At 43.6% G+C, this 21,520-nt stretch overlaps 1 protein-coding gene across 2 annotated transcripts in view; it reads left to right on the top strand.

Moving 5' to 3' along the window:
* The window catches only part of CCDC146 (coiled-coil domain containing 146), a 165,973-nt gene that overhangs the window by 82,465 nt on the left and 61,988 nt on the right, over positions 1–21,520 (top strand). For both annotated transcript variants that reach the window (XM_068276212.1, XM_068276213.1), the window contains exons 4-5: positions 8,553–8,762; positions 20,558–20,615. In XM_068276212.1, the coding sequence (XP_068132313.1) occupies positions 8,553–8,762; positions 20,558–20,615 (268 nt within the window). The remainder of the gene's footprint in view (positions 1–8,552; positions 8,763–20,557; positions 20,616–21,520) is intronic.

Below are 21,520 nucleotides of genomic sequence, written 5' to 3'. Positions count from 1 at the left end.
ACCTGAGGTGAGCGACATATGGAGTCTGGCATATATATTTCCTTAATAAACAATGCGCATTGCCTGGCTGTCCTGCTGATCAACTGCCTCTAATGCATATAGCCATATACCCAAAATAAGCATGCAGATCAGGTGTTTTTTGACAAAAATCTGACAAGATTAGCTGCATGCATGTTTCATGTGTGTGATTCAGATATTATTGACCACAAAGATGAGCAGAAATGTCAGGGAACTGGTATTGTTTAAAAGGAAATAAATATGGCAGCCTCCATATAGCTCTCACCTCGGTAGGTAGATATACTCTGTACAATGTATACTCAATCAGAGAAACATTTGCAATTACCGTGATCTAAAACCAGATGGTGAATATTATTTTTTCTATACCACTTCACACCACTTGATATTGATTGAAATATCACCACTGTTAGCTTTGTACCACTTGATCTAGCACATATCTACGCAGGGCCGGCCTTAGGTTTCACAGCGCCCTGAGCGAAACCTGATTTTTGTGCGCCCCCCCCCATCCTCTTCCCACATGCATATACACACACGCATGCACGTATATACACACACAGGCCCATATGCAATTCCCCTTTTTTCCTGAGATATCTCCTAGAACAGTGGTTCCCAACCTTTTTGACGTTGTGACACATCACGCCAAATGCTCAGATCTCTGTGTCACGTATGTATAATAGAAAATATACTATTAATAACCACGAATGGATGGAAAGAGTGCAATATCCTGAATACACTTAAAAATAAAGGCTAGGAATATTAATAAAAACAGTGGGACAGTTAGCCGCCTTCCCCAGTGGCGTAGCTAAGGAGTTGTGGGCCCCGATGCAAGTTTTACAATTGGGCCCCCCAAGCACTATATACATAACAATTGATATGACGCACCAAAACCTGCCAATGGCAACTACTACAGTGTCACAGGTGCAAGAAGGGGATGAGAAACAGTTTGTTAATGATTACTATTCAAAGTATCTATAGAAGTTATTATTATGAGCATGACCAATAGAGAGCGAATACTGTAGTTGAGAGAGGGCCATTCGGGCCCCTCTGGCCCAAGGGCCCTGATGCGGTTGCTACCTCTGCAACCTCTATTGCTACGCCCCTGGCCTTCCCCCCATTTAGAATGATAGCACAGCACTGTCAAGCTGCACCACGCATTATAGCCAGTGTGCGCCCCCCCCCCCTCCAAAATGCCCTCAGACTCAGTATAGGTAGGTAGCCAGGTATAGGTACCCCCAGTATAGGATCTCATGTGTAGGTGCCCTCAATATAGGTTGCCAAGCATAGGTGCCCCCAGTATAGGAAGTCAGTTGAAGGTCTCCATCCCCCCCATAGTTAGCCAGGCGTAGGTGCCTCCAGTATAGGTAGCCAGGTGTTGGAGCCCTCAGTAAAGGTAGCCAGGTGTTGGAGCCTTCAGTAAAGCTATAGGTGCCCTCAGTATAGGAAATCAGGTGTAGGTGCCCTCAGTATAGGTAGCCAGCTATAGGCGCCCCCTTGGAAGCTGGCGCCCTGAGCGACCGCTCCGGTCGCTCATATCAAAGGCCGGCTATGTATCTACGCAGAAGACTACCACGTGCAGCTCACTCCAACACTTAAATCATCCGCACTCTTGATTAAGGCTAAGTTCACACTAGATCGCAGGTCTGCCGTGGATGTTTACAGCAGATCCAGTATATGATTTGTAGTGACTACCCAGCTGCTCACAGTAGTATGTTGGTGTTTATTGCAAAGGAGATAACATAGATCGCATGTGGTCTATGACATTTCTCACTTTGATCTGGTGTTGTAACGCTGGCTGTGATGCAGGCTATGAAGTGTACACTGAGTATACGATAATCGAGGTCAGATCGTCAACTGAGGTCATACACGTGAAGTCAGAGATATGCGGCACACAGGGACTGAGGCAGAGCAAGGTCAATAACCGGCTAGGATCATACATTGGTAATCAGATGGCTAAAGTACAGTAGGCTAAGACAGGTGCGAAAACGTTATACAGGCCAAAGTCATACACATAGGTCAGATGGCTGAGGTACAGTTAAGGATAAGGCAGAGACAGGGTCGTTAGGCTAGCCGAGGTCAATACCGAGTATCAGATGATAGTAGTACAGAGAGATGAGACTAATCAAAGTGGAGGGCTTGCCGGGTCATACACAGAGAACAATCACAATAATACAATATACAATACTAACTAAGGATAGATACATCTCGCAAACACTGCATATATATCTATCTCAGCAGAACTTTAACTAGACTGAGTAGCAAAGCAAGGTCCAGCGCTCAGTGACCTGATAGCTATAACGGACAGCGAGTAACTGAATGCCCAGTGCTTATATAGCAGGAATAGAGCACAGACCAAGCCCCCAGGAAAATCAGACCAATCAGCAACATCCTTGCAGCAAGTGTCAGCTGACCTCAGGAATCAGCTGACACACCTCAGACACGCCTCCTTAACCTATAAAGGCAGCTCTGAGCTGTGCACGTCCTTCTAGAGAGACTGCAAGAAACAACACGTCGCTGACCCACATCCACAGGGGAGCCGGGGATGCGACTGACCAAAGAGGAAGAGGAAGCTTCCTCCAGCTGCTCCAAGCTATCAGAACAGCCTCCAGAGACCACATCAGATAAGTTTGTTACAGGTGTCCAGAAAAGTCGAGCAGTATTGGACTTTGCATTCCTTCACTGCAACAAACATGCCTGAATGGCTCCTATACATCATACAGTATACGATCTGTTGTCTATTGGTCCATTGTGTTCTGTTCTGGGAAATGGTTCATTTCCCTCTCTAGCGTGAACTCAGCCTTTAGGTGGCCACACACCATACATTTGTTTTTATATTTCTTTTCAATCCAAAAATGACAATCAATTTTTTGGATTGATTGTAACATTTCAAAAATGTCACTATACAACAAGAAATTGGCAATCTACCCTACACCATTCAATTTACAAAAAAATAAATCATAAAAATCCACCACTCTCGATCAAAAAAAAAAAATGCCTAAGCCTAACCTGTATTAACTATGGGGAGTATAGAGGAGGATTGGAGTGAGAGAAGTCAATTCAGCTAATCCATTTCTTGCGCATCATCAGGTATAGCTAATTAAACACAGAACAAACACAGAACATTTATATCGCGCTTTTCTCCTGGCAGACTCAAAGCGCCAGAGCTGCAGCCACTAGGACGCGCTCTATAGGCAGTAGCAGTGTTAGGGAGACTTGCCCAAGGTCCCCTACTGAATAGGTGCTGGCTTACTGAACAAGCCGAGCCGAGATTCGAACCCAGGTTGCCTGTGTCAGAGGCAGAGCCCTTAAAGGGATACTGTAGGGGGTCGGGGGAAAATGAGCGGAACTTACCCGGGGCTTCTAATGGTCCCCCGCAGACATCCTGTGTTGGCACAACCACTCCCCAATGCTCCGGCCCCGCCTCCGGTTCACTTCTGAAATTTCTGACTTTAAAATCAGAAAACCACTGCGCCTGCGTTGCCGTGTCCTCGCTCCCACTCATGTCACCAGGAGTGTACTGCGCAGACACAGACCATACTGGGCCTTGATGACATCAGCGGGATCGAGAACACGGCAAAGCAGGCGCAGTGGTTTAAAGTCAGAAATTCCAGAAGTGAGCCGGAGGCGGGGCCGGAGCGTCAGTGAGCGGCTGCGCGGGCACAGGATATCTGCGGGGGACCATTAGAAGCCCCGGGTAAGCTCAGCTCATTTTCCTCCGACCCCCTACAGTATCCCTTTAACCATTACACTATCCAGCCACTACCTTACACTATCCAGCCACAATTACACAATTTACTTAGTAATGAGATTTAACAGACAGTTAATCAAACTGAATAGGAGGCCTGTGCAATACTACTTAGCATCATGAATTTATCCCAATTATATATTACCTACATTTCACTTCCAACAGTGGCTCTTCTCATGATAGTCCCTTTAACCACCCTAAGGATACTCAGATTATAGCACTTACAAATTTTAACATGAGTCAATTAGCAACAACTTGGTGTAATGCTGGGGGGGGGGGTTCATACTTTCTGACCACCCAGTGCAATAAGGGATCCTTACACTTGGGTCCTAAATTCCAGAGTTTCCACCCATCACATGTGGAGAAAAGGCTGCTATAGGCTAAATATTTGCATGTGTGTATTGTGGACATCATCAGGATGAAAAATATTTTTGAGCAATTTGTGTTAATACTGAAGTGTATTAACCCCCCTGGCGGTATGACTTGCGCGGCCGCGGGAGGGTTTTTTTCACCTTTTTTTTTTTTTAGCATGTAGCTAGCCTAGCGCTAGCTACATGCTTCCCCCTCCCTGCGGCGTCCCCCCGTGTGCCCCGATCGCCGCCGGCGCCGCTTGCCCATAAGGAAATCCCGTTCTGAACGGGATTTCCTTGAGGGCTTCCCCAATCCGCGGCGGGTAGCGGCGCATCGGCGGCGGGCAGCGGAGATCAGCTAGCAAAGTGCTAGCTGCGTGTTTGAAAAAAATAATATGTAAATCGGCCCAGCAGGGCCTGAGCGGCACCCTCCGGCGGCTTTACCCCGTGTCACACACGGGGTTACCGCCAAGAAGGTTAATAGTGTACATAGTTTCTCGTTATAAGTCAGTTATCCGTACCGATGTGTCAGCCTTCTTTGGTTTATATAATTTTATGTTTTCACATGTTTTTGATCAGCGAACAAATACTTCAGATCAAAAGCCATTAACAGCTTTGCAGCTTTTGTCATGTGTGCAGGCACACCTGGGCCCATGTGCAATTAACTTGTTCTCCTGAGTTTTCTTCCAGCTGATATTTTCACAACTTGCCAATAAAATACATTTCAAACCACCAGCAAGCAAGAAAATGCTCAAAATGATTTTTAAGGTACTTTTTCACCTACTTTTGGTACGTTTTCAGTTGCAAAAAGTTATTTTAAAAAGAAGTTGAAAAAAATATCTCCTAGGAGAGAACACAGGAGAAAAAGTTTATTGCATATGGGCCCTGGAGTCAGAAACTGGCACTAAAAGCAGGGCCGGCGCTACCATAGAGGCAAAGGAGGCAATTGCCCCAGAGCTTGTAGGAGCCCCCAGTGGCTACAAGAGGAAAACTTTTTTTTTTCAAAAAGACCTTATAGTTTTTGAGAAAATCGATTTTAATGTTTCAAAGGGAAAAAAATACACATTTAAAAACCCACCGACTTTAACAGTTAATAGCAAATCCACCTTAAATGCTAGAAACCCTAAATTTGCAGGATATGTTAAGGAGATCATTGGGAAAAAGAGGAAAAACAAACAATTTTTTAAAAAGACCTTATAGTTTTTGAGAAAATCGATTTTAAAGCCTCGAAGGAAAAAAAGTATACTTTTAAATGCGGTAAATGTCACTTTTAGTAGCAAACCTAACGGTAGTGTAATTTTACATGTATCAAAAGAAAGAGCAATAAATTTCCTAACGGGGTTTCCGGGGGGGGGGGCCATACGCAGCCGCAGCACTTTGGCCAGGGATCGCTAAACAGCCGCAATATGGATGTATGAAGATCCCTGGCATTTTTTCATATTTTCCCAATTTTTTTTTTATGTTTAGAGTGTGGGAATTTTTTTTTTTTAAATTATGTGGGATACCCCTCCTGGTACTTTTTAACCCCTTGTCCCCCATGCAGGCTGGGATAGCCAGAATGTGGAGCTTCGACCGATTGGGGCTCCACACCCTGACTATACCAGCTGCAAAAAAGGTCCTTAATGCCGATTTTTGTTCCGGGGTGTCTGTTGCCCCCCCGGTTTATTTTGCCCTGGGGCCCCATTGTTGCTTAAACCGGCCCTGACTAAAGCTAAGTACTCACGGGGGGACAATTGTAGCTGTCGCTGCACACGGGAGCGTGTGCGCGACAGTTCGTCAACAGTTCGGCGACAGCTCGTCGCCAAGTCCCTCTGCATCCACACTGCAGCAGAGGGAATAGCGATGCGGCGGAAGCTGTCGCCGAGGCTCCTCCCCCCCGCCGGAAGCTCCGTGTGCCGTGTGTGGGTAGCTGTCGCTAGCCCGCATACACATGCGAGACTAGCGACAGTTCCGGCGAGGTTGCGGCGACGGCTGTAGCCGGCGATTGAACATGTCAATCGCCTGGCGACAGCTCCGACGGGCGACGGTTCGGGGCGCGCGCGTCATACACACGGGCGAACCGTCGCCGCAACACACGCGTGCCACGTGGTTGCGGCGACGCCCGTAACCCGTGTGTATGAGCCTTAAGAGTCAATTTACCACCTAACTAAAGACAGTAAAGTTTAGTGAAGGTGAACAAATCACCTGATTGGACAGAGCTATTAGTCACACATAAGGACTGTCTGGGACCCCTGAAAACTGTATTTACAGCTGAAGCAGAGCTAAAGAAACATTTGAAAGATGTCAATAAGTTTTAAGAAATACCAGTTGCCTGATAGTTATGCTGATGTTTAGTGGTGACTCAAATGCACACCTATAAAAAGCTTCATCCAGAGTTTCCAGGCTTGAATCTGGTCTGTTTACTAATAGCCCGGTGACTTGGAAGGTATTACAGAAAAAGAGTAAGAATGACTGCCAGCTTCTTTTAGAAGTGAATAAAGCCAGTGACCTCCATATTACTCCTACTGCAGGTTTCATTTATAGTGACCTAGGCATCGCATTCAGAGTGCTGAGATCTGGGTCAGTAATGGGGAATATTTATGGACTTTTCAAGTTGGATTAAAAGTGCCCTTTGACAGAGCATTCAAAATAAAACATTCTTTTGTTTTGCATAATCACTTTTTTTGGGTGAAAAGTGACGGCTACACTTTGTAAGGAAGAATTAAAATAAAACAATAACATGGACACTTTATAGTGAGGTCATAAAACATTAATATATGAAGAAAAGTCAGGATAAAATTATGCACTCATGACCACATGTTTTAAGCCACCTGTTTTTTACCCATTTGCCAAAAGTACGAGCTGAAAGCATGCAAAGTAAGGAATGTTCTGTTTCTGCTATGCTGAGTAGCATAATGCTGGGCAATCACAGATGAATTTTACAGATACATTTAAAACATTTTATAGGCGGCCAACACATGTGATAAATGTTTTTTTTTTCAGTTAGTCTAAACAATGGCAGAAAGTATGATCATTCATAATAATATTCATTCATTTGGTTGTTCTAGGCTTTTATATGCCAACGTAGACTCAAGCATGTCTTGGAAACTAGAAGTTAGAGAAATAGAGAGACGGCCACCTTAGTTTCCTCATTTTAAAACTTCGTGTACCTGAGAAATGTTCTGTATGTGACCACAGTTCATAACACGCTATCATTGCCGGATGTGGTTTTTGTAATTGCACTGTTCACACCAAGGAGAGGCTTCTGCTTCTGATGTGTATCAGTGATAAACATGTTTTGAAAATCTCCGGTGGAAATCACCCTTTGTAAATGTTAGTTATGAGACTGGATTTGTGTTACAAGACACCCTGTATTCAGAAGTGTTATGGTATCAGTAGCATCTCTCTTTGCATGCTTAATTCTTGTTTATTCAAAATAATAAAAAACTATATATAACATAAAATCTCTGGTGGCATTTTACTGAGTTTTTTTTCAGAGACATTAAACTTTTAACACCTGATTGTTTTATACATATGAGGTATATTGAGCATTGTACAGTGTGGGTAGAAACCAAAAGGGGTAAAATCCCCTTTGGGGGTTGGGATCTGGGGGGGGGGGGGAGGATGTGGGAAACAGAGAAGAAGCAGCGGAATGAAAACAGAGTAGCAACGGAGTGAAAACGGATCCGGTCAACCAGTGATCAGATCTGTTTGCCACTCTAATGCAAGTGTGAACTGGGCCTAATTGTGATGTTTGGTGGACACACCGCTAAATTATTTGGGGGATCTGCCTGTTTAATTATAATTTAAGAAGAGGATGTTAAATTAAATTAATTATATTTAATTACATTTCATATGGCTGTTTGCATGGTGACTAGTGCAGTGCCTTTTTTTTATTTTTATTTTTTTTATTAGAGGAAGGGAGTTTATTCAATGTTTAGATGGCCAAGTCCACTCTCTTTCAATTGCACAACTACTTGAATTACAGACTAAACAGCAAGCTCATGGTGTACCAGAACACTAGGTTCATGTACATTTGGCTTCACCCATGGCTATGCTCCCTTTCAGTTGCATGGTGACACCCATTTTTTGCTGCAGCTCTCTATGTGTGCAATGCACTTACTCCCCCATGGTGCCCTGCATCTTCCAGAATACTAGAGTCAAAGATAGTAAGACTAATCACCTCTGCTTCAGCAGGAGATCAAATGATCTGGGTGTGATGGTCTATATAAATTGCTTGCTTAGTCCTAGATTTGCCAAACTTGCTATTGAATCTACTTTCAAGATGAGTGGTCAAGAGTGCAGTAAATGTAAGATTATAATCTACAGTGGAATACTGGCTTTGTGTCACATCCTATACAAATAGCAGATTGAATTGACATGGGCTGCATTACCTCGATGTTCTGTTTATTATTAATACATTTTACAGAAGCATAAACATTATCATTTTTAAATCCACACAGCATACAGGAATCAGAGATAAAATTGCTGCAAGATGCTAAACAATTTACAAATCAACTCGAGAAACAGCAGCAAGAGCTGGAAAAAGCTGATCAGTTCCCTGATGGCTCCAATACAGAAACCGCACGGATGAGGCAGCAACTTCTGAAATATAACGCTGACTTGCGTGAAGCTGAAGAGAGAGAATATCATCTACAGTATAAACTGGAGTAGTAAGTCCTTCTGAAAAGAATGAAATGATAAATGTAGGGCTCCGTTGTGTTTCCTAATCAGTCCCGATAGCCCAACTTTCTTATTACTGTCTAACAGCTTCATGGGTAAAGGTTCATGTCACTGGTTAGCCACATAATGATTTTCAGTGAGGTGTGACCGCCCTGCTTTCCTGCCGCACACACTAAACCTGTCTCTGATGTGATTTCAAGTGCTTGCAGCCTAACTCCAGGCAAAACGTTTTGGATTCAGTGGGATTGGGAATGGGTTAAAGTAAACCTGAAGCGAAAATACATTTATGAGATAGTGAATCGTATGTGTAGTACAGATAATGGATAGGACATTAGTAGCAGCGAAAAAGGTCTCGTATGTTTTACTTTCAGTTATATAGCTTTATTTATAACATTGCAGTTTTCACACTGTCACACTTGCAGTAATCCACACTCTTTTAAGTTGTAAAACAAAGCAGAAGTAATGACCCTTTGAACTTTTCTGAAGTAAAGCCTTATGTCAAGCTGTTTCTCATTGTTTCTTGGCTGTTTAAGCTCCTTAGAAAATGGGACTGACGTCAACCAAGCTGCCACTAGCTCAGAGAAGCACTTTTGCATAGATAACAACTCAAGGATTTTTTTAAAACTCTTCCTGTACAGTTTTAGTATCAGATGTAAATATGTTTATCTTGGCTGGATAGTGTAATGGTTAAGGGCTCTGCCTCTGACATGGGAGAACAGGGTTCGAATCTCGGCTCTGCCTGTTAAGTAAGCCAACACCTATTCAGCAGGAGACCTTAGGCAAGTCTCCCTAACACTGCTACTGCCTATAGAGCGCGTCCTAGTGGCTGCAGCTCTGGCGCTTTGAGTCCGCTAGGATAAAAGCGCTATATAAGTCTTTGTCTTTTTATTATGTCACATATCCCTTTAGGTTTACTTTAAAATCTCTACCGATTTCCATTTCTAGCTGCTGCCTGTGCTTGTGTTAGTCAGACTTCCCCTAACGTTCTATACCTGTGACACTAAAGGATTGGATTTCTGAGGCTGCACTTCTGGTAATACTAAGGTCAAGTAGCCTGCAGGGCTGCATGCAGCAACATAAACTATGCCAACAATTTCTTTTTTTTCTGGTTATGTAAACCATGGCATGCATCTTATAGGGCAAATATAAGGTTCTTAGCATGTGTTTTTACTTATGTTTCAAGATGGTGCCATCGCTCACTGTAGGGTGAGAGTCAGCCAGCTCTGATTCCTGCTGCGTGCTTCTTCTGGCATCCTGGCATCACGGTACTGCCAGCAGGATGGAAGGGCAGCAGCTCCATCCAAGGCATCCTCATGTGGCCATCTTAGCCACACCCCATTCCCCAGCTTTGAGGACCGGTCAGATCGACCTGATTTTTTTCCTCTAAACCAAGGTGTGAATTATTGACAGCTCTTATAGTGCGAAAAAATATGGTAAATATGGTAAATCCCTATTAAACCCAAAGTCATGCAGCATACATGATGGGAGGTACACCTTAAAAATGCAGGACAATTTATAGCAATATCATGACACTGCCAGAGAGATGGACTTGCCTATATGAGCTTACAGTCCAAAGGAATGATGGAGTGAAATGCAAGGTGAAGGGAACCAGTAAACTGTGGTGTCCTGACTTGGAAGGAGAGAATGAGATCAGGCTGGATCAGTAGCAAATAAATATATCCTAGATCAGATTATATGCTTGTCTGAAGAGGAGAGTTTTGAGATTATGCCTAAAGATCTTGAAATATGGGGAGGTCCAAATGGATTGTAGAAGAGAATTCCACAGGATAGGAGAAGTTAATGAGAAGTCCTGAATGCCTATGTAGGAGGAGATGATTAATGGAGGACTTTATTTCCAGAGTGGAAATTATGCTTCAGGTGGTATGTGGTGATTAATTCAGTAATGTATGAATGGAATGCATTATAAAGAGCACTTAAGACATTATTTACTATGGGGCTATGATTAAGGACGCACAGTCCGAAACCATGTCCCCTGAGACCTAAAAATGTAAAGCAGTTGCTGATGTCCATGTAACAGAAAGAACGGGAAAAAAGGAGCTCATTGTTGGCTTTAGTAAATCAGGCATATTGTGTCTATTGTGCGTTTCACAGGAACTGGATTGCTAAGGCTGGAGGAGATTGAAGAACATTAGGGAAAACCTAGACTTTATTGTTTTAAAGTGTCAGTTATCGAGGGCAATACTTGTAGCCCCACCTGTATCACGTTTACATAGGATGGATAGTGTTAGTTAATCAGCATTTAGTCTCGTTAATCCTGTTCATGCACTTGCAGTGAGAACTTAAAGAGAAACTCCAACCTAGAATTGAACTTTATCCCAATCAGTAGCTGATGCCCCCTTTTACATGAGAAATATAATGCTTTTCACAAACAGACCATGTATGGCTGATTTTGTGCTGAAACCCCTCCCACAAGAAGCTCTGGGACCGCGGTACTCAGGGCAAACTGCCACAATGTAACAATGTTCACAGACAGGAAATAGCTGTTTACAGCTGTCTCTAACAGCCAAAACAGCTAGGAGCAGCTACATAACCTGCCCACAGTAAAAATGTCACCATGTAGTAAATGTCAGAATGTAAATTGGGGAGAGGAAAGATTTTACAATGAGCAAACACTGACTAAATCATTTATACATAATTATGGTAAAAAATGAAGCACTTTTTTACTACATTATTTTCACTGGAGTTCCTATTTAATGTTTAATATATTAAAGAATCACTGTCATGAAAATCTTGAAATGTAAAGAGCCTCTGTAACAAAAAAACAACCCCTCTGTGGGGATACTTACCTCGGGAGGGGGAACCCTCAGGGTCCCAATGAGGCTTCCCTGTCCTCTGTAGCTTGGGGGAATCCAGCGCTGGCTCCACCAACCTCCTTCACAAAGCCTGACAAACAGTTCTCAGGCACGGCAATATTTACCTACCACGATCCTGCGCAGGTGCAGTAGTGGCTCTTCATTCAGGCTAAGGCAGAAATAGCCGAGCCTGATCGATTCTCTCTACTGCGCAGGCGCAAAAGGACTCGCACCTGCACAGTAGAGCGGATATGTATATATATTTTTTGAGATATGTGAATGGTATCTTTGTGACATACTAAATTGTAACAGAACCCCCATATGCCTTTGTGTTCTCATTTTAAATGATTTCATATATTTTTTCTGTGTTTTGGTGTTACTAATAAAGTTTTGTATATGTGTAAGGATTGGGGAATTATTTCCGTGGTTAGTGCACAAGACGTGCGCTGACACTGCGGAAATCCTCCACAAGCGTATAAAACAACAGAACCCAGCTTTGGTGCAATGCACCTGTAGAGGGAAATTCCCACCGGCAGATGGAGCTGTGGAGTGCAGAGGAACAACCCCTCTGCACTGCCACAGATGCCAGATGGGAATTGTACGAGTTGAAGCAATGCAGGGCAAGATAGCCCTTAGAGAGAGAGAGTGAGCACAGAGACAGAATGTATGTGTGTCCACCAATCTAGTCGCCACCCGGCGACGGTGAACACACAACAGCGGAAACCAAGTGGAAACGCAATCGCAAGAATGACGATTGCCAATAGCGACACCAGACTGAGTAAGACAGAGCAAAGGAACAGACAGGACTAACTACACGCGGTCCCCACACGTTACGCGCAATAGTGACAAAGCGCGTGCACGACACGGTCGCCACACGAGAAGCGCAATAGCGACAAAGCGTACCAACCCTGACTAACCAAAGTAACACGAAAATGAATAGAGAACGCAAATGCTTGCTAAACGGTTACCTCACCGAGACTACAGCAAGCGTTCGTTCCAGACAAGACAGAAGGAGTAACCAGTAGCAACCGCAGCTCTGGCCTACACTCCCAGACAGAGTACAGAAGGAACCACCGCCTCTACCACTAGGGCGAATGCGATCCCAACAGACAGAACGATTTCCTGTCGACCGCCGCTGGCGACAAGACAATCGCAACAGATAGACAGTACAAGGCAATACAGATAATACAACCTGACTACACTAGAAGGAATGCTAGTGCACTCCCAAGGAATTACTCTAAGATAATCTTAGCAAACAATTAGCAAAGGGCTGAGACTCAAGGTAAGTCTAGCAGGATCAAACCTTTATGACCAGCAGGGAATTCTGGGAGGAAATGGTATTTATACTGCAAGCCATCAAAGGAAGCAGCTAAGCAATTTGCATGCCAAGTGGATGCAAATTCCTCACCAGAGCAGCAACTCAGCAAGTTGCAGAGTGAAGACAGGTCTCCTTTCCAGGGACCTGCAGCACTCAGACCTACAAAATGGTCAAAAAGCTGTCTGCCTGTGCAGACAGCAGAGCAGATCATTACAATATGGAAGACGTTTCTGGTTTTCATGTATATTTACTATTGCTCAGGCAGATGATCTTTTTCTTTGAGTACAGCGGATATGATAGGGCTTGGCTTTTTCTGCCTTAGCCCAGCCTGCGCTGGATTTCAGGGACAGAGGGGGATGGGGGAAGGCTCGTTAGGATACAGAGGCTTTCCCCTCTCGAGGTAAGTATCCACCAGAGGGTTTTTTTTTGTTATAGTTTTTTTTAAATGCATGTAAACACATACACAGGGGTGTAGCAATAGCCATAGCAGCTATAGCAGCTGCTATGGGGTCCTGGAGCTTAGGGGGCTCAGTGGGTACTTACTGTATTCACCATTAACTTTCTTGTGTTTCTCCTCCCTCACCACCCTCTGCATAATAATGTAAATTGCTCAATTAACTCTTATCCATAGGGTAGGGGCAGGTGGCATTGCATAAGGGTGCCTCCATCTGAGGGCCCCATGAATGTTTTGCTATGGGCCCCCTGGTCTCTATCTATGCCACTGCACATACAAATAAGAATGATGTTTCTTCCAGAGTATATTGAGCCATAGATTACTTTTCTCCAAAGTTGCTGTCACTTACAGTAGGTAGTTGAAATCTGACATTACCGACAGGGTTTGGGCTAGTCCATCTCTCCATAGGGGATTCTCAGCATGGCCTTTATTCTTTATAACGACACTCCTTGAAAAAGATTTATACAATGATGCTGGCCAGCCTTCCTGCTCAGTGTACACTTTTTTGGCAGTTGGACAGAGCAACTGCCATTCCCTAAGTGCTCTTGAAAATAAATAAAACCCTGAGAATACCCCGTGAGGAGATGGGCTAGTCCAAAACCTGTCGGTTCTGTTAGATTTCTACTACCTACTGTAAGTGAAAGCAACATAGGAGAAAAGTCATTTACGGCTCATTTTACTCTGGAAGATACGTACTTCTTATCTGTATATGTTTACATATATTTTAAATTTGAAGATTTTTGCGACAGTGGTCCTTTAATCCAGACTTTCCTTGATTTATTAAAGTGAAGGTCTGCCATGGGTTTAGGCATGTACTCTAGTTCTCTAACTTTTCAGCAATTTTCGCTATATTCTTATCACCCCAGGTGAGCACTGTACCTTTTACCAACATATAATAGACATTTTTTGGAACATCCAGACCAGATTAGCTGGTTTATTTATGTCCTCTGATGTTTTCCACTGTTCTCCAGCCATAGAAAATAAGCCCTGTAGTTTAATTTGTAATATATGATTCTAGACAAAATTCAGTGTTGCTGTTTTATGACAGTTTGTTCAAACAGCACAAACCAATGTAAATAAAAAACTGACTGAATGTGTGTTCATCAAAATATTACAATACGCTAGAATTGCAGTGAATTAGAATTCAAGATTGCTCAGTTTAACCCAGAACACTGGATGTATAGAACGAGGCTTTGAAGGCTCAGATTTTCCGTAATTGTGGAAAGTAGGAAAGCCACAACAATTGTCACTTGTCCATTACATGTGTAATGAAGAATGCTTGACATTTCCATCTTCACAGTAAATGCTGATTGAGTCATATGATATTAAAAGGATGCCTGGCTCTGCTACTCGTACAGAAATGTATTGTCCCGTAGATATACTATGCCAATAGGTCATTCATTACGTTTTGTATTCATTTTTTCCTGTAAAAAATGTCAAGCTTTAAATAAGGTAAAAGTGATGACGTAGCTGGAATGTCACCTATGGAAGTTAAATGACAGTTAAACTTGGATAGTATGGTTATTTATCATGCACGGTTTAGAACTATATTGATGTACCTTACAACGCTAAAATAAAATGTGAGGGAGAAATAACAAAAGATAATATTACACATGCTAACAAAAATAATAGATCACAACATCACATTTTTATAATGAGAGACAAACATCTGGTTGCCAAACATATGAAATCATAACTTCTCAATCTGAATTGAACGGACCTGGCTTGATCACGCGCCGTCGCTGTAAGCCTCCTGCGCATTCGCAGTTCTTGAAAGACTGAACCACGCATGCACAGGAGCCATAAGGTGGCCACTAACGGTCCAATTTCTAGTGAAAAATCGTTCACTACACCATCAACTAACCAATCATTGCTTCCTATCTATCACGACCAACAAGAAAATCCAAATTTTGGTTCGACGAAAATTCAATCGGACGATTTTTTTTAATAATCGTTCGTTATCGATTGTGCCAATCAACTGAGATTATTTACAACCAATCTGATCAGAATTTCTGATTGCGCGAAGATAATTAGTCATGCAGTACTATGGATGTTACTGGAGTGTTACTAGGTAGGTTTACTTTAGGCAGAACAGGAAAAAGTACTGATTTCAAGGGAAAATTCTATTTGAGCTTACAGGCCCTTGTTTCACGTTAACTGGGTGTTTAATGACACACACATACATAAAAAAAAACACGAAGAAGCATGCTGAAGTTAAGTAAAATGTCAATGCTAGATATTTTTTTTTATCTTAAAAGGCAAACTCAGTGTTACAAAAATGTAAAGCATTGAATGGGAAGATGTACATAAGAACAGAACCCAACCCATTGATTTGGCATATATTAAAAGAATTCTGGGTTTGGAATGACCTTAAAAATGCTCACATGGTTAGTAGTGTGGGAGCGTCAGTGGTACTGTGGAATGCAGATAATTATGATATGGATAAAAATGTGGTGGTTAAGCATATTTTATCAGTAAGTTATCAAGCGGAGACAAGCAGTAAACATCATTACCCAAGGAACTTTGTTAAATTAAACTTACTTTCATGGTAAGCTGTAAATCCATTTAGTTTATTAATATCAAAGCCTACCTGAAGTGAGACAAAAGTGGAGGCTGCCATATTTATTTCATTTTCAACAATGCTAATTACCTGGCATCCTGCCGATCCTGTGCTTCTTAGTTTACCTGACAAGGCCTCCCCAAGGCTGGATTTGTAGTTGCAGAAGTCCGTCAGTGTTTAGTGCAGGGGCTAATGCTACAGGACATAGTGATATGTGAATATTTAAAGGTACATGTAAGAAAATGAAAATAATTACACACTGAAGCTTCTGTATTATTGATGTAACTACTATGGGGGAGATTAAAAACTAAATGTTTTGCGATAGCGGTCCTTTAAGTTTGACTGTATTTGCCGCATGCTTGCTTCAGGTGTGTGATTCAGACACTACTGATACATGAAGGAACAGCAGGATGCCAGGCAACTGGTATTGTTTAAAAGGAAATAAATATGGCAGTTTCCATAATCCTCTCACTTCAGTTGTTGTTTAACCCTCTGGAGGATAATCCCGACACTGCATCGGGGTGAAAAAAGATGCCCATTTGGATAATCCCGATGCAGTGTCGGGGAAGAAAAAAAAAAGTTCCCCGGCACTTAACTGTTACTGTCAGTGTCACGGTGGCGTCCCCGTCCTCCGGCTGTCCTGTCCCACCACCCGATCGTCCCACTCCTCCCTCCTCCGGTCCTGGGCCTTCCGATCCGGGATGCAGTGTCAGGGGAAGAAAAAAAAAAAAGTTCCCCGGCACTTAAGTAGTCCCCGTCCTCCGGCCGTCCTGTCCCACCACCCGATCGTCCCGCTACTCCCTCCTCCGGTCCTGGTTCTTCCGATCCTGTCCTCTGAACACTTCCGGCCCCATCGCGTCTCCTTCCTCGCATCGCGTTCCGCGGTGCGTAATGACGTACGTCATTACGCATCCCACGCTAGGGGGCGGTAAATTTGAATTTGTATTGGATTGAATACTCCTGTATCCAATCCAATACATTGTAATGAATAACAACTGTGAAAAAAAAGTATACACAACAGACACATAGTAAAAAAACACCATTTGCTGTTTGGATATTGCTAGTGACACTTGCTATCTGATTTCTGCTTTCTGGTTTTGACCCTTGCTTTGGACCATCGACTATTCTATTGATTGCTGCCTGCATTTGACCCTTGCTTTGGACTATCGACTATTCTATTGATTGCCGCCTGGATTTGACCCTTGCTTTTGGATAACGACGACGATTTGATTGCCGCCTGGATTGACCCTTGCTCCGAATAACGACTTTTTTTCTGCCGCCTGCCCTGCTATGGCCTCCAGCTCCCGTAGACGCCTCTCCCCGCGAACCCTGATGCAGGAGTTTGATGACAGCGAGGATGAGCAGCTGTTTTTGTCAGACTCAAGTGACAGCTATGTGGCGAACATATCATCTGACTCAGAGTCTGACAGCGATGACTTCACCGAAGAGGTTGAGAACATCCGCACATGGATTGTTATAGACCCTACCCAGCATAATCCTGCCTCCCCACGATTCCCATTTACAGGCAGACCCGGCCAAAAAGTTCCCTGTGACCCTAACCCCCTGGCCTATTTGAAACTTTTTTGGGACGAGGCCATAATCCAAAATATAGTGGAGGAGACCAACCGCTATGCGGAACAGCAGCCTGGTCCAATCAGGAGGTTTGCTAGGGGAAAAAGGTGGGAACCAGTCACCCAGGATGAGATGTGGCTGTTCCTGTGCCTGCTCATCCTCCAGGGAATTGTGGGGAAACCCCGCCAGACAACATATTGGAGCACCAACCGACTGATTGCTACACCTTTTTTTGCGACTGTCATGTCACAAAACAGATTTAGCCTCATCATGAAAAACCTGCATTTCATGAATAATGAGACCTTTGATGAGGCCACCCATCCTGCCCCAAAACTGTGGAAGATCTACGACCTATTTCAAATGGTCATTCGCAAATTTCAGTCCGTGTATGTTCCAGAACGAGACGTAAGCGTGGATGAGAGCCTAATGGCGTATAAGGGGAGACTTGCCTGGAAACAGTATATCTCTTCCAAGCGTGCCAGATTTGGGATAAAATCGTTCCTATTGTGCGAATCTAATTTCGGATATATTTGGAATGCCATTATCTATACTGGCAAAGGCACACAATTTGACTCCAGCTACAGCCAGTTTGGCCTTGCATCTGCCTCTGTCCTCTCCCTCATTTCACCGCTTCTTGGTCAGGGATATTGCCTGACCACAGATAATTACTACACCTCCCCTGAACTATATGAATACCTCCTCAGACACAAGACTGATGCATACGGCACTGTCCGGCCTAACCGTCGCGATCTGCCTTCAGCCTTTTCTGCTCAGAAGCTGAAGCCAGGGGAAATCGTGGCATGGCAGAAGGGTAAGATGATGGCCCTCCGCTGGAAAGACAAAAAAGATGTTGCCCTTATGTCCACAGTCCATAACACTGACACTGCTGAAGCCAAGAATCGTGCTGGGAAGACAATCCAGAAACCCCAGGTCATTCTGGATTATAATCAGACAATGGGTGGGGTGGACCGTGCTGACCAGTGCATAACATTCTACCCCGTTGTGCGCAAACAGCAGCGCAAATATTATAAGAAAATCTTTAGACATCTGGTGGAGCAGTGTCTTTGGAACTCTTATGTCCTCTACAAGAAACAAAATGACAGGCCTCTTCCTCACTGTGACTACATTTTGAAGGTTTGTGAGGAAATATGCTTACAACATCAGAAACCACAAACTGAGGCAAATAGACCAGGACGTCGGGGCTCCTATGTCGTAAATCCAGTGCGACTCACAGGACGTCATTTTGTAGAGCACGTGCCACCCACTGAGCGCAAAGCAACACCTACCCGCATGTGCGTGGTGTGTTGCTCTAAGAGGGGGCCGAATGGAAAAAAGGTGCGCAAGGAGACGCGCTTTTACTGCCCTGAATGTGATGTAGGACTTTGTGCTGTCCCTTGCTTTAAAATATTTCATACCCAGGAAGTGTATTGATGTTTCAATACTTTTTGTGCTGCAACTACTGCTTGATCTGAATTAAGATGTTTTTTCTGTTTACGTAATGTTACTATTAAATGTTTTTTTTTGCCATGATTTTAGTGTTTTACTATTTTATTATGCTTAGGATAAGCACTAAAACCTTGTTTGGTAATGATTTGGTAAGTTACAGGCCTGAAATATAAAAAAAAATATTCAATGGAAAATCCCATAGACTTTTTTGGACAGAAATTAGGGGAGAATTGAAACACCCAGGAGGTTAAAGAGAAGTGCGAGGTGTAAAAAAAAAAAAAAAAAAAAAAAGATCTACTTACCTGGGGCTTCCTCTGTATCTGTCCCTTGGCACAGCTCCGGTGTCTCGGGATCCCCTCCGATGCAGATGCTAACCTCGCCAGGTTGACATCTTCTGTGCCTGTGCAAGCACGTGGCTGCACCTCTCACGATTGGGCTCACGTGGCCTGGAGCATTCTGCGCAGGCACAGAAGATGCAGACATCCACTATGAATATGGGTGGTTTCTAGTGCCAGGTTACTAGTGCCAGTAATGAGCATGTATATGCACATACATAGAGGCATGTCTCGATAGACACATGGGGAGACCACCCATAGCCATAATAGTGGATGTTCATTGTGTTTCTGATACATGGGCTCGAAGATTATACAGCTGCAGTCTGTTAATAGGAGTGCACTCCATTCTGGCACTATAATATGTTACAATATAGTACATATAGCGTGTTGGTCAGGTCATAGGTTTTTAGTGGGGTAATTTTATTGGATGTTGGTGCCAATTGTTGTTTGTACTGCCAATAACATTTTTTGATATGTTTGATAGCTTTGAGCTCCCTAAGCGTTGTTTGGTATAAAATAATTTACAGTACATCCAATCATTTAGCAGGATATTTTGAATCATGATGGCTCCATTCATTAGCTAACTTTAAAATATTTAAATAATAAGATTTTAGGTTTTCTCGCAGACCTTTTTCCAGCTCTTCATCCTTTTGTGGGGTCTGAAGATCATCTGTCTGAAGAAAGTGAAATCTTATTTTTTGAATCCTTTAGGGCCGGTTCACACGGACGGCAGGCGGCGTCTACCGCCAAGCGTTCGGGACCCATCGGCTAAACGCTCCCATTCAAGTGAATGGGAGCGTTTAGCATTGCGCGGTTACCGTCGATAGCATAAGCGCGGCGTTCCAATCCCGATTTAACGCATCGTTTCGGCCGTCCCTAGAAGCCGCATGCGACGTCCAGGGACGGCTAGCCGACGCGGCTTCATGTCCCCCTGCGGGGAGGAGAAACGCTGAACGCGACGATCTCAGTACTGCCGCCAGCGAACAGGACGTCACAGGACGACACGACTTCCTGGCCGCCCCAACGCCGCCTGCCGTCCGTGTGAACCGGCCCTTAGAATTACCGTAGCCAGCAAATGATGTCTTCCTGATTCAAAACTTCCTGCCTTCACTGGTGGCTCCACAGCTACAACCAAGCATTTGGAAAACATATGCTCACTTTGGGAAAATTATTAGTGTTTAGGTCCACTGATTGAGGTATAATGTGGTGGTCTGGAGAATGAAGACTGTATTACAGTACTTAAATTATATGAGGTGAAGTATTAATATGTTCATTATCCTTCCATAGTTTACTAGAGGAGAAAAGACTTCTGGAAAGAGAATATGAACGAATTCCCAAACCAGCAGTAAGTAATAAGGAACAAGGCCGAGTGAACAGATTCTCTGTGTGATCAAAAATGCTGAAGCTCACTGTTACATGGGCTTTCCTGTTTTAGATAAAATGTTCCACCAATTTCTTTGCTTCGGAGTAAAGATGATATAATTTATTGGCACACAGTAGACTGAAAGATAGTTGTTTATTCTTCAGGCGTGACACAGAACTGAACCTAAAATCCACATAGCTATAAATAAAGACATTAAATGGAACAGAAATTTTTTCCCAGAGATACATAAATGTATGACACTACCTGTCATAAACTTCTAAAGATACTCAGCTAGTGATCCATGTCAGGCCTGTGGAGATGTCCTTTAAAGCTGACTTTTGTCACACAAAGCAATCATTTGTGATCTTTTTAGGTGACAGCCTACTTTGTACACAGGTTCCCCTGGTATTAGCCACCTCTTTTTAATTAGTCTGCAAAGTTTAAGAAGCCTCTGATGACTGTGATTATATTTTCTCCCTCAACCATGCAGGAACATCTGTATCTATTCTGCAATGCTGCGTGCACCACTCTACTCCATACTTGTAGGGGTGAGGCTTCCACCGAGGGGCAGAGTTTCTGCAGAGAGGAGGGGCCTTCAGATGTTATCCTTTTTCGTCTGCTGGTTGAACTCCCATGGCTCAAAGTGGCCGCACCACGGGTGTTTACACACACAGCAGGCACAGAGATTCACAGCTGGGGCCACTGACCCTGTACAGGGCAACCATGGACACATAGACTTCAGTTTGGGTGACAGGGCCTGTGTGTGTGTGTGTGTGTGTGTGTGTGTGTGTGTGTGTGTGTGTGTGTGTGTGTGTGTGTGTGTGTGTGTGTGTGTGACATTAGTCACCGCCCCTAGACTCACTCGGGCTTAATACACCAGCCCCCCT

This window comes from Hyperolius riggenbachi, chromosome 3 (genome assembly GCF_040937935.1).
Source record: "Hyperolius riggenbachi isolate aHypRig1 chromosome 3, aHypRig1.pri, whole genome shotgun sequence".
Lineage (NCBI taxonomy): Eukaryota > Metazoa > Chordata > Amphibia > Anura > Hyperoliidae > Hyperolius > Hyperolius riggenbachi.
Note: the sequence above shows the minus strand (reverse complement) of the source record. Positions and strands in the feature narration are given on the sequence as shown.